The sequence below is a fragment of the Hyperolius riggenbachi genome, chromosome 1 (assembly GCF_040937935.1).
Source record: "Hyperolius riggenbachi isolate aHypRig1 chromosome 1, aHypRig1.pri, whole genome shotgun sequence".
NCBI classification, from domain to species: Eukaryota; Metazoa; Chordata; class Amphibia; order Anura; family Hyperoliidae; genus Hyperolius; species Hyperolius riggenbachi.
In genome coordinates, this window is record NC_090646.1 from 634809321 (window position 1) to 634822030 (window position 12710).

Sequence of the window (12710 nt, forward strand, 5' to 3'; positions counted from 1 at the left end):
AAGTGCATTGTCATTGTCTAGAGCTTCTCAGCATGAGAAATATTGGCCAATCAGAGAGGAACAGAGGTGTGGGAGGGGAAAACAGGAGGGAAAGAGGCTTCAGCCAATCAGGCTGCAATAGTTATGTGTGAGAGGAAAGTAAAGAAGAAAAAAAGAAAACCCAGCATGCCCTGAGACTTTCTTTGTGCAGCAGATGTACCAAATAAGAGGCAGGGAAACTGGGGAATGATGTTTTATTGAGAAGAGAATTAAGAGTGATTTTTTTAACTTTTTGATTGCCTGGTTAGCACCCTTATTACTTGTTTACCAGATAAAAAGAAATAATTGATTTTTGATTTTATGCCCTACAGTTACGTTTTAAATTTTGAATTGACTAGTGCAGCACTGATCTGTGACTTTTCCTCTGTCTCGTCTGTAGGTGGTGCTGCTGAGCAGGCTGGGAGGATAGAAGCTGGGGATGAAATCATTTCGATTGGTGGGAAAGCCTTGATTGGCCTCATGCACTATGACGCCTGGAATATCATTAAGTCTGTTCCAGAGGGGCCTGTCCAGTTACTGATCAGGAAACACAGGACTGCGGTGTGATCAGTGCTCTGACTCGGACAGCGGACCTCCCTCCAGCACTGCCACAGCGGGCAGCCATGAATTTACTGTACAGAACTGGGCTATGCTAACAGGCGTGGCCTCTGTGTCTGTGGTACTGTGGAAGTACTTATCATGCTACAGTATGCAGTGATGTGTGACCACTGTCAGATTTTATATTTCATCAGGTTTATCCTCATATCACATCACATTGGATGCCACTGGAATTCAGAGAGTACCTGTCATGCCAATCATAAAGCAGTCATCTGTGTGATGGACCAACTGAGAACTCTGTCAGCCAATCACAAAGCAGCAAGAGATACTTTCCTGCCAACTGCTTGGTTTAGGTGATCGGTATGAGATAACTCGCCTGTCTTTCAAGAGACAACTTGGATATAATCATGGCAGCACCCTAGCTAACACTACTAAGGGGGCAAGATCAGGTAATGGTTTCATCTTAACAGAATAGATCTTGCTCAGGTTGAGGTTAATGGGAAACTTCAGGTTGCGTTGAGCAAAAAATATATTTAATTGAAACAGATTTGCTGCGGATGTGTGTCCTGGCTTGAGCTGAAACTTTTGGAAGGTGTTTTACCTATCCTGCTGTGTTAAAACAATAATATTGTATTTCTTCCAGTGAGAAAACCAGCCATTCTCTTGTCTTTTACAGATAATATTTCTCTCTTGGAATTGTTAACCAAGCAATCTGTTTCTTTACTTTTACTCACAGGCTCATTGAAATAGCTTACGTCAGTCCACATGCCATAGAAATAGTTAGAGGCATGGTTTTGAAGGCCAAAACATTTTTTAAGTAATGCTGTAAATTACAATTGTTACTACTTACCAATGTAGTAAATATCAATTCATTATGAGTCCCTCTTTTAAAGCCTGTAAAAAATGACAACAGCGCTAATGCTGTCAGTACATCACTGCCCAGCCTGCCTCACATTGCAAGACAGAAATTTTCCATTGGGTAGAAGTGTGTGTGATTTGCTCCATCTCTGACCACAGCTCACTTCTAGGGATAGTCCAGCCTAGGGGGAACTCATGAAGAAGCATGTGATCAGTTTGATCATCAGCCGATAGATTTGTAAGGTTCTGATTTGCTGGTCATGATCATGTGTTAAATAAGGAAGTCATCACAGCAAATCAGAGGCTTACAAATCAGCTGATCAGACTGATCACATGCTTCTCCATGAGTTCTCCTTGGCTGGGCCATCCATACTCACTTCCAGCTACAACCTAACTCCCATTCGCTAATGTATCTTGTGTACATGCCTGACACCTAGTGTTAGACTGCAGATTGGCAGGCTGTGCGAGGAGTGCTGTGGTCAGGGTTCAGCTGTGAGCCATGTGACGGAGAGGGGAGGAGACCCTGCACACCCACTCCACTACTGAAAATAACTTTTTTGGTCAGGGCAGTGCTGCACTCACAGCACTAGCTCAGCAGTCAGCTTTGCCTTTAGATGGGCATTATTTATCAGGTGAAAATGGTAAACAACGCATTTGAGCTGCATATGCCGTTAACATGTCAGTAATAACTACAGTGTAATCTTGTTATTGCAAACTCCAAGGGACCTGGAAAAGTGGTTCACTTTATCAGAAGTTTACTATATCAGAAATTGTCCTACAAATGGCCCAGCATGCACTGGTACATTCCCTGCTGCACAGGAGCAACTCTGTTCTCCCATTGGAGGTACAGTACAAGCACTTGCACATTTGTTGGACTACAAGGTTAAGTCTTCCTTAGGGCTGCATAGCCAGGCTGGACAAATTGCTGGTAAAATATGCACGGCTGCTTAGAAGTTGCAGCCGTCACTAAATAGAGGCAGCCACTCGCTTCCTGTGAGTGGCTCCAATGCCTCAGTGGGTGGGACTTCCAGCACCAGCCTAAAGAGAGCAGCTGACCAGGGGTTTCACACTGATACATAACGCTTGCACTGCCCACTGACAAATGACACATGCACCGCCCACTTTTTACTATATCCAGAGTCAGCATCACATAGGGGCCAAAAAACATTTTTACTATAACAGAAGTTTTATTATATCCAGGTTTACTATACCAGTCGTTGCTCCCATAAAGTGGACCCAAACCAAAAATACAAGATTTCAGAAATAAAATCTATTTTCTAAATTATAATAATAAATAGCAGCCTTTTTTCAGCTTTTTTCAGCTGCATGATGACAAATATAAAATATTTTACATTTATTGGAGAAACCCCTCCCTTCCTTTCATATTGCTGGCAAATAATCCGGCAAACTGGTTTAGTAGATGGTCTCCAGCAAAGGAGGAATTGCTAATGGCTGCCACCTGTATAACCCTAGTTATGAAAAGAGAAGGGTGAAAAGCATGCACTGAAATGCTCATAGGCTTGAAGGAGTGTTTATTTATATTGTAAGTGTCAGAGTGGTGCAACTAAATATTTTGAATAAAAAAAAATGTTGGGTTTGGGCCTGCTTTAACCTACTATCAACTACTGAATCTGAGAGAGCCTAAGCGCTTTGAGTCCTATGGAAGAAAAGCGCTATAGAAATGTTATTGTATTGTATAATGGTGATTGAATGGGACCTGGAGAGGTAGTTTACTATACCCGAATGTTTACTATACACAAGATTATACTGTAGTGCACCTGACTCCTTTGCTGACCTTATGGTAGGCAGAGATTTTAGGGCAAGTCTCATTGACTGTTATGCCATATATGTTTACCATAACTTGTGAAAACTTCCAACACTGTTGCGTTAACTTAAAAGTAGATAGTCTCGAAAAATGAGTCTGTAGCACCATCTGCTGGTGAGTTTTCAGTATTGCACCAGTTACATTTTCTCCAAACCATTCACCACTACTCAAAAAAAGTCTGTAAATTTTGCCATATATGTTTTATATAGAGCACTAGCCTAGAACCACCTGAACTATTTTTTGGGGGGGAGGGAGGGTTTACAAAAAAGGTTTAAAAAAACAAACAAAATAGAAATAATTATTATAACAGATGATGTATTGTTACAGAGAAAAAAAACTATTTTTTACATAAAAACATCTCATGCCATCTCTATAAATCACAAATAGAAGCGCAGGGAGAGTTCAGAATGAAATTTTATAGGGCAGAGAGCTGCGCTACAGCGACCAATCAGATTGCTATTTACAAAGCAGTTCATAGGTTATTTGTTGCCTTAAAGGACACCTGAAGTGAGGAGCACTTGGCATATGGAAGCTGCCATATTTAATACCTTTTAAACAATACCAGTTGCCTGTCAGTCCTGCTGATCTATTTGGCTGCAGTGGTGTCTGAATAACACCAGAAACAAGCATGCAACTAATCTTGTCAGATCTAATAATGTCAGAGGCACCTGATCTGCTGCATGCTTGTTCAGGGGCTGTGGCTAAAAGTATTATAAGCAGAGGATCAGCAGGGCAGCCAGGCAACTGGTATTGCTTAAAAGGTAATACATATGGCAGCCTCCATATCCTTCTCGCTTCAGATGTCCTTTAAAGGGACAATATAATGATTTTTCATTTTATTTTGACTTCATAGTAAAAATAGTATTTTTGAAAATATATTTTTACTCTGGAAAATATGAAATATCAGAAATATAAATGTTATATTTGATCCACTTGCATGTCTGACAGGTTTAAAGAGACACTGAAGCGAAAAAAAAATGATATAATTTGTATGTGTAGTACAGCTAAGAAATAAAACATTAGGAGCAAAGACATAAGCCTAATATTGTTTCCAGTACAGGAAGAGTTAACAGTTGTTATCTATGCAAATAAGCCACTGAGGGCCACTTTTCAAAGTCACAGAGAGCTCTGTCTTCTGAAGCTTTTTATCTCAACTGTTAATCACTGTTTTTTCTTCAGCACAGGACAGGTCAAAAGTTCACTGCCTGCTCTGTAAAAATGATTTAGAATGCTGAGTAGTGTTTTAAATGCAAATATTAGAGAATGATGCATTGTTATTAAAAAAAACACTAACTGAAAATAAAAATATGAGAATATTTTCTTTGCTTCTAATATTCTAGTAATTATCCGTACTACACAACCAATTCTTTATACAGTATAATCATTTTTTTCGCGTCAGTGTCTCTTACAAACTAACCAAAAATTATGACATAAACAAAGAACTAACAATGTTACAAGATACCTATGGAGGGAGACCAATCTGCATGTCTTTCCACATACATCTGGGTCATTTACGTCCAATAGCTGGATCATGGGCACAGCTTATGGCTATTTACTAGAATGGATGGAGAAGAATGACTAAAATTGTTCTTGGAGATGTCTGTTGGAGAGAACAGATATGACCCTCCCTTCTATACTTTTCCTGCAATACTGTTGTTTAACACGGTTTCCTCCTCCAGTCCTTGTGCAAGAGTGTCTGACCATAACATCAGGCAACATAACAAGTCCAAGTTCAACGGTGACTATTAAGATGTCATACACGGTTAGATTGCCAAACAATGTGACAGGCAGATCAATCCTTCTCTGATCTGAATGTGATCACAGAGGGATTGAATCCCTCCTTACACTTCATAGATTTGTAATAGATTTCTTTAGTATATCAGTCACCATCAAAACCTTTTTAATGCTTCATATTTTCTGATTTAAAGCTAAGACAGAGAATATACTGAATATAGAAGAAGAGTACAAACCCTAAAAAATAATCATGTAAAGTAAAAATGTACAGTATGCCCCCCCCCCCCCCCCCTATAGAATAGGTACCCTCATTACAGAATTTGTTTTTAAACATGCAGATTCCAGGGCCATAACCCTGGTTCTGGCTTCCGTTCCTACTGAGTCCATCTGAGCTGGGGCAGGCATGCGTGCAGCCTGCGGAGTCTTGAAAAATTTTCATACTTGTTCCACGGCAGTGGGAGAAGAGGCAGTGAGGTCATTGCCCTGGATCCTGCATGTTTAATAAGAAATGGCACCTCCCATATCTTCGTCCTCACAGGGGCATTACATATAAGCTGCACAGAGAGAGATAATTTGCTGGTATTTTTGGTATTCCTACAGTTACATATATAGAAAATAATATGCAAAAGTCTACTTGTAAATGTGAAATATTGATATAGTATTTTTCTGAACAGACAAGAAAGGTTTAATCTTTAGAAGAGCTTTATTGACACAGGTGCCAGTTGTAGTGCTGCTTCTCCCGGATCAGATGGAGCTTTAGAAAACGTTGTGCACTTTGTCACTACGGAGGCTGTAAAGGGATTTATAGCTCTCCCTTTATTTTATAGTAGAACTAAGGGCTGCGCAGAGGTGCATTTAGGTGAAGTGGGGCATTAGGCACTTTTTCTCCCCCTACTGGCCACTTGATATATTTTTTTTTGTTAAAGTGGCTCTGAGCTCAAAACTTTCACTCTGCTCTAAAAGATTAGGCACAGTATGAAAACAATCAGAGAAAAACATTTCTTTGTTATAATGCACAGAAAACCCCCAAAATCCCAGAAATTTTACTGGATGAACTTCCAGGGAGCAAAGAAAGGGTTAAAGCATCTGTCCTTCCTGTACAGCTGCCACCGAGGCGCTGTGAGTCATGCCTACTGATAACACGCTCCTACAGATAATTACACTCAACTGTAGCTAAATAAACAAACACAGCTCAATGCAGCTGATTTCTACGGCATTTCTATGTGGAATGAACACTTTTCAGTCTGTTCTTTGCAAAAGCTCGGGTCTACTGTTAAGGCGAGGTAAGGGATGGGGAGTGTGTACTAGATAGCCCCTGGACACCTAACACCTGCCTACGCGCCTTCATGAATTATTACATAATGCCAAAGCCCAAAAACAGCTGTGCCAGTTATGGGTTGGTTGTGGTTGGAGGTGCCCTCATAGATGCATATAGGGCTCCATTTACAGATTGTGGCCCCACAGAATAGATTGCCTGTTCACATGAGAGCATTGTGGTTGTTTGTTGAGATGTAGTCATCCCCAAGCTGGCTGCAGTGTAGATCCTGCAGACTTGGACTGTCCATGTCCACATAGCAGCTCTACAGTTTAACCACTGGTGTGGAGGGCGGATCACACGCCAAATCACCAAGCGAGGTACACCCCGGGTGGCTCTACTAACAATGGACATGTTCTTGTTTGAATGAGTTTAGTAAAAGAGATTGGGAGGTCACACTCCAAGAAGATATAGTGTCGACTAATGGCTAGAAAAAGAATGATGAACCTTGAGTGGTAGAGTGGGGAATGGCGTAGCACCCACGACAAACAATCTGGACCAGCCTGTGATTTGGTTAATCCCTTTAGAAACTGCTTTGGTGTTCAGTTATGTAACAGGTTCTCTTTAACGAGGAGCAGCTACAATGCCAGATGACACTATTAGGAGTAGTATTGGCCTCGGATCAGCAGGGTCTAGACCATACATGTCAAACTCCGGCCCGTGGGCCAAATCTGGCCCTCAGAGCCTTTAAATTTGGCCCTCAAGTGGTTTCCCCACTTTGCATTATGTTTGGCCCAATCTAGACCACCAGTGTAGCTATATTGGAGGTGAAGCCCTAGAACACCTGGGAAACTATATGGGGAGGGAGGGGGTAGAACTAAACACCAGGGAACTGTATGGGTGGGCGGGCACCTAGGAACTTTCTAAGATAGGGAGTTGGCCAGTAGACATTGAGGTTGGCCCACGACTAGGTCCCAGGGTACAATTTCGGCCCACTTTGTATTTGAGTTTGACACCCCTGCTCTAGACCGATACAAGGTGAGGTCCACTTATTCCATGAGTTTGGGCATAGATGAGGGATTTCTAAATAGGCTGGAAGGTGTTTCATAGTAAGAGATATTTGTATTCACAGAGATCACCTGTAAGCTCTTTGCACTGTTCCTTCTTTATAGATCATCTCACAGTGTTGTTAATGCATCACTCTCGTACTGTAATGTATGCTTAATAAGCTCCTTCTCATCGGTATGTCTTAGCTGTGGACAATCTAAGCTGGTTCTTTGTTGGTCTGTCTGCTGTGGGATGTATTGCCTGGGTTTATACCTCCGATCATGAAATGTGGTTACTCCCATGGATTATACCTCCATGCACAAGGCTACATCTCCATGCTTACTGCTTCTCGTGATGTCATTTCCTAGGTGCAACCCCTTGATTGGCTGATTCTGTCTCCACCAGAGCAACACTGGTATCTGCAAGATTTTGAGGCAGATATGAAATCATTACAGTGCAATTATGTTTTAAGACTTAAAGGGGAACTTCAGCCTAAACAAACATACTGTCATTTAGTTACATTAGTTATGTTAATTAGAATAGATAAGTAATATAATCTCTTACCCACCCTGTTTTAAAAGAACAGGCAAAGGTTTGTGATTCATGGGGGCTGCCATCTTTGTCATGAGGGCAGCCATCTTTTTGGTTGAAAGGAGGTGACAAGGAGCTGGAGACACAGTTCCAACTGTCCTGTGTCCTGATAACCCCTCCCAGCTGCGCACTCTAGGCTTCAAATGTCAAATTCAAAATGTAAAAAAAAAAAAAATTGCACCAAAACAGCAGAACTAGAACAACAAAATCAGAAATCCCATCATGCTTTGCACAGCTTCAGGGGAAAAAAGCCAGGGCAGTTTTCTTCTGTGCAGCTAAAAATGAGGCTTGTATAAGAGAAACAAAGTTCTGATGCTGTGAAACTGTTAAAGAAACACAAAGCCTTTTCAGTGCTGCTGAGTCGATTTTTAGTCCGGAGGTTCACTTTGACTCCAGGCACAGATGCACCTGTGTTTCAACCCCTCCCCAAAGTACATAATTATTATTATTATTTTTAAACTGGACCCTTCTCATAGATTGCCTGGATACAGAGATCAGACCACTGTGGCATAGTCCCCCTCCCCCCCTTTAATTCACACAAGCAGTTGTATTAAAGAGTGGCATCATCTCCTTTCTATCATAAGAAGCTAGGAGATAAACAGGAAGTAGGGATTTTGGTGGAAGGCTTTCCTCTCCTCAAGGAAGGGTTTCCAACATCACAGCCATAAACTGTGATTGCCACGTCTCCCTACCATCAGACGGTCTTCCTTGTTGCTTCCTAGCTTTTTAAAATGAACAAGAGATGGGGATCACTGTTGGTTACCCATGCCAATGTGGATTGGAGGATCACTAGGCCACTATGGTCAGATCTCTGTATCTGGACATCTACGGTAAGACGTCTAGGAGAGATAATTGTTTATGTATGCTTTAAGTGGTACCTGTGATGGATAATGAGGGGTTTCATAAAAACCTTTCAACCAATAGTTGGCTGTTTGGAGAAAACACCTGCACAGCATTGCCTTTCTCTACACATCTCATTTACTAAATAAACCCTACTGCATCTCAAAGGAAACATGAGGTTTAAAAAAAAGAAAAGAAAAAAAGATATCTACATAGGGGGAAGCCTCTGGATGCTCCACCCCCATTGGCCGGACCAAAAACTCACAAGTTCCTTTAAACCCATTAGTAGCCAATAGCCTTATCTCATTTGAGGTAAGTGAGGTAAGCTTTTGGCCTCAGCTGGCCGAAGTTGTTGTGCTGTAAATTCTTGGAATCCTTTGATCTCTCCCGGCTAGCAGAAAATACAGAAACTGAAAGCAGAAGTCCTCTATTATTGTCTCACACTGGCCCCTAGTGGCCAGTGGCCATACACCTCACAGCAGTACTAATTAGAAGTAAGGAAATATAGTAAGTAAGAAATAAACAAAAATGTGGCAAAATAAATTGGCCTGGAGCATTTGCAAGCCTCTAAATAAATTGACCGCAAAAGGGTTAATACATTTTACACTTTGAATACAGATATTAAAAAAAAAAATCAGTGGAGTCCCTTATCAAGTGAAAAGCTATAGACCCCGCAGCAGACAGGCCCCAACAAAGGCCAATGTAATGTGAATATGATAAGTTCTGAATGGAATATGGTATTTGTTACAGAAGAATTATGATAAATTGTGCCCGAATCCAAACTCTTTCTTGTAACACGTAGTGAACCTGTATTTCCTCACCAGACACAGACATTTGTTGTGTTATCAGTTCTACCATAATCACAGTTGTATCATATTGTACATTGTATATTTTGTTTATATAACTCTGTTGATTGTCAAGATGCCTTGTACATGACACAAAAAATGCGTGAAGATAACACTAAATAGACTGTACATTTTTATTGCTGCTTTTTTTTCCTCAGCTATGTAAATCGGATATTGTATCTTGTTTTTAGTAGTTTTTTTGCAAAAAAATAAAATAAAAAAATGTACCTGTGTTTCTTTCTTTATTTATTATTATGTTTAGCTTGGGGTAAATATGCGGTTAGACTGCCATCTACTGGTACAAAGTGATATTTTATTTTGGAATATGCAAGTATACTGTACAGTATAACTGCGTTATAGTACACTTCAAGGGACCAGGAAATCAGAAGTTTACTATATCAGAAATTGTCCTAGAAATGGCTCAACATGCCCTGGTACATTCTCTGCTGCACAGGACAACTCTGTCCTCCCATTGGAGGTACAGTACAAGCACTTGCACATTTGGTGGACTACAAGGTTAAGTATACCTTAGGGCTGCATAGCCAGGCTGGACAAATTGATGGTACAGTATGCAGGGCTCCTTAAAAAATTCAGCCATCACTGAATAGAGGCAGCCAATCTCTTCCTGTGAGGGGGGGGGGGGGGGGGGGCTAGAGTTATGGACTTGCAGCATGTTTCCTGCAAACTTCCTGCTCACACTTGAGCCAATCATGATGCCTCTCTTCAAAATGCAGCCAATCACAATAAGTCACTCACATATATAATGTGAGTGGCTCCGATATCTCTGCTGGCTGAACTTAGCACTCTCCTCTCCACTCTCCTTAGTTTTGCAGCTAGTATGCCCACTCTGTTCTGCACTACAAGTGAGAGCGCTACCAGGAGCGTCATTGCTAACAAGGGTAGAGAAACCTGGGAGTGTGTATAATTGTGGGAGGACTGTGATGATACTTTTATCAGTGATTGCAAAGTGGAAGTGGTAACACTGCATCCTCTTGTTTACGTTCACATTATTCCTCATTTTCCCCAGGCTGCTTCATTGTACAGTACTGTATATCCAGCGCCGGTGCCATTCTTCTTGTCTTACAAACATTATCAGGCATCAACTCACCTGCAGCCAGCCTGAAGAGAGCAGCTGACCATTCACTGACATATGAGGCATGCGCCGCCCACTGTTTACTACATCCAGAGTCAGTGTCACGTAGGGGCCAAAAAACACAGAGGCATTACAGTGAACGTGCCTCTGCGTCCTGTCTGATCCCCCACCCGCTGCAACGCCTCAGGTACTCTTTAACCTTCTGCCGACCCCGTCACGCCAATGGGCGTGGCCGCGGCGGCAGCCCCAGGACCGCCTAACGCCAATTGGCGTAAAGTCCCGGGGCTCTGTTTTGCAGGAGATTGCGCGCAGGCTGCCGCTCGGGAGACTGTTAGACGGCGTGATCGCCGTCTATTTACAAGGTGCAGTGCTGCGATCAGCAGCAGCGCTGCACTGGGGACAGCCGTGTGACACGGCTGTCCCCCTGGGGGACAAGAGAGCGATCGGCTCTCATAGGCAGAAGCCTATGACAGCCGATCGCTATAATTGGCTGGCTGTGGGGAGGGAGGGAAGAAATTTAAAGAAACGTGTTTTTTTTTACAAAAAAAAATATTTATTCTAAAAAAAATAAACATGGGGGAGCAATCAGACCCCACCAACAGAGAACTCTGTTGGTGGGGAGAAAGGAGGGGGGGGGGGGGGGAATCACTTGTGTGCTGAGTTGTGCGGCCCTGCAGCTTGGCCTTAAGGGAGTTATCAGGGATTTTTATAGAAAATAAACGCTACTTACCGGGGGCTTCCTCCAGCCCCAAGCTCCCAGGACCTCCCTCGCCGCAGCTCTGCCTTCAGCCATTCGCCGCAGCTCCGTCCTGGTCCCCGGTGATGACGTCAGAGCGACCTCCAGGTCGCTCTGTACTGCGCCTGCGCGAGCGCCGCTGTCAATCATTGCCACGTGGGCCGAAGCGGACTGCGCAGGCGCAGAACTACTGCCAGAGGGAGGTCCTGGGAGCTTGGGGCTGGAGGAAGCCCCCGGTAAGTAGCGTTTATTTTCTATAAAAATCCCTGATAACTTAAAGCTGCAGTGGCCAATTTTGCTAAAAATGGCCTGGTCACTAGGGGGGTTTAGCACTGCAGTCCTCAAGTGGTTAAAGGGGCGTTATGGTGAAAAATTGTAAAATATGTACAAACATAGACAAATAAGAAGTGCATTTCTTCCAGAGTAAAATGAGTCATAAATTACTTTTCTCCTATGTTGCTGTCACTTACAGTATGTAGTAGTAATCTGACAGAAGTGACAGGTTTTGGACTAGTCCATCTCTCCATAGGGCAGTGATGGCTAACCTTGGCACTCCAGCTGTGGTGGAACTACAGGTCCCATGAGGCAATGCAATACTCTGACAGCTCTAAGCATAAGTCGGGGAGGCAGAGGCATGATGGGTTTGTAGTTTTGTCACAGCTGGAGTGCCAAGGTTAGCCATCACTGCCATAGGGGATTCTCAGCAAGGCTTTTATTATTTATAAAGCCATTTCCTAAAAAGGATTTAAACAATGATGCTGGCCAGCTTTTCTGCTTGCTACGCAGTTTTTTGGCAGTTGGACAGAGCAACAGCCATTCACTAAGTGCTTTTGAAAATAAATAAATCCCTGAGAATCACCTATGAAGAGATGGACTAGTCCAAAACCTGTCACGTATTCTGTCAGATTTCTACTACTTACTGTAAGTGACAACAACATAGGAGAAAAGTAATTTATGGCTCATTTTACTCTGGAAAAAAGTACTTCTTATTTGTATATGTTTGCACATATTTTACATTTTACAGTGTTTCGCCATAGTGCCCCTTTAAAGTGTAACTGAAGTGAAATGTAACATGATGCTATAAATGTTTATTTACACCCCCATAACTACTTAAAGGGGAACTGAAGAGAGGGGTATATGGAGGCTGTCATGTTTATTTCCTTTTAATCAATACCAGTTGCCTGGCAGCCCTGCTGGTCTATTTCTCTGCAGTAGTATCTGATTAAAACCAGAAACAAGCATGCAGCTAGTCTTGTCAGATCAGACTTATAAGTCTGAAACACCTGATCTGCTGCATGCTTGTTCAGGGG

At 42.3% G+C, this 12710-nt stretch overlaps 1 protein-coding gene across 4 annotated transcripts in view; it reads left to right on the forward strand.

Annotated features, from left to right (window-relative positions):
- The window catches only part of PDZD2 (PDZ domain containing 2), a 467120-nt gene extending 457371 nt beyond the window's left edge, over positions 1-9749 (forward strand). For all 4 annotated transcript variants that reach the window (XM_068251259.1, XM_068251260.1, XM_068251261.1 and 1 more), the window contains one exon: positions 419-9749. In XM_068251259.1, the coding sequence (XP_068107360.1) occupies positions 419-585 (167 nt within the window). In that variant the 3' untranslated portion in view covers positions 586-9749. The remainder of the gene's footprint in view (positions 1-418) is intronic.
- The last annotated feature ends 2961 nt before the right edge of the window (positions 9750-12710 follow it).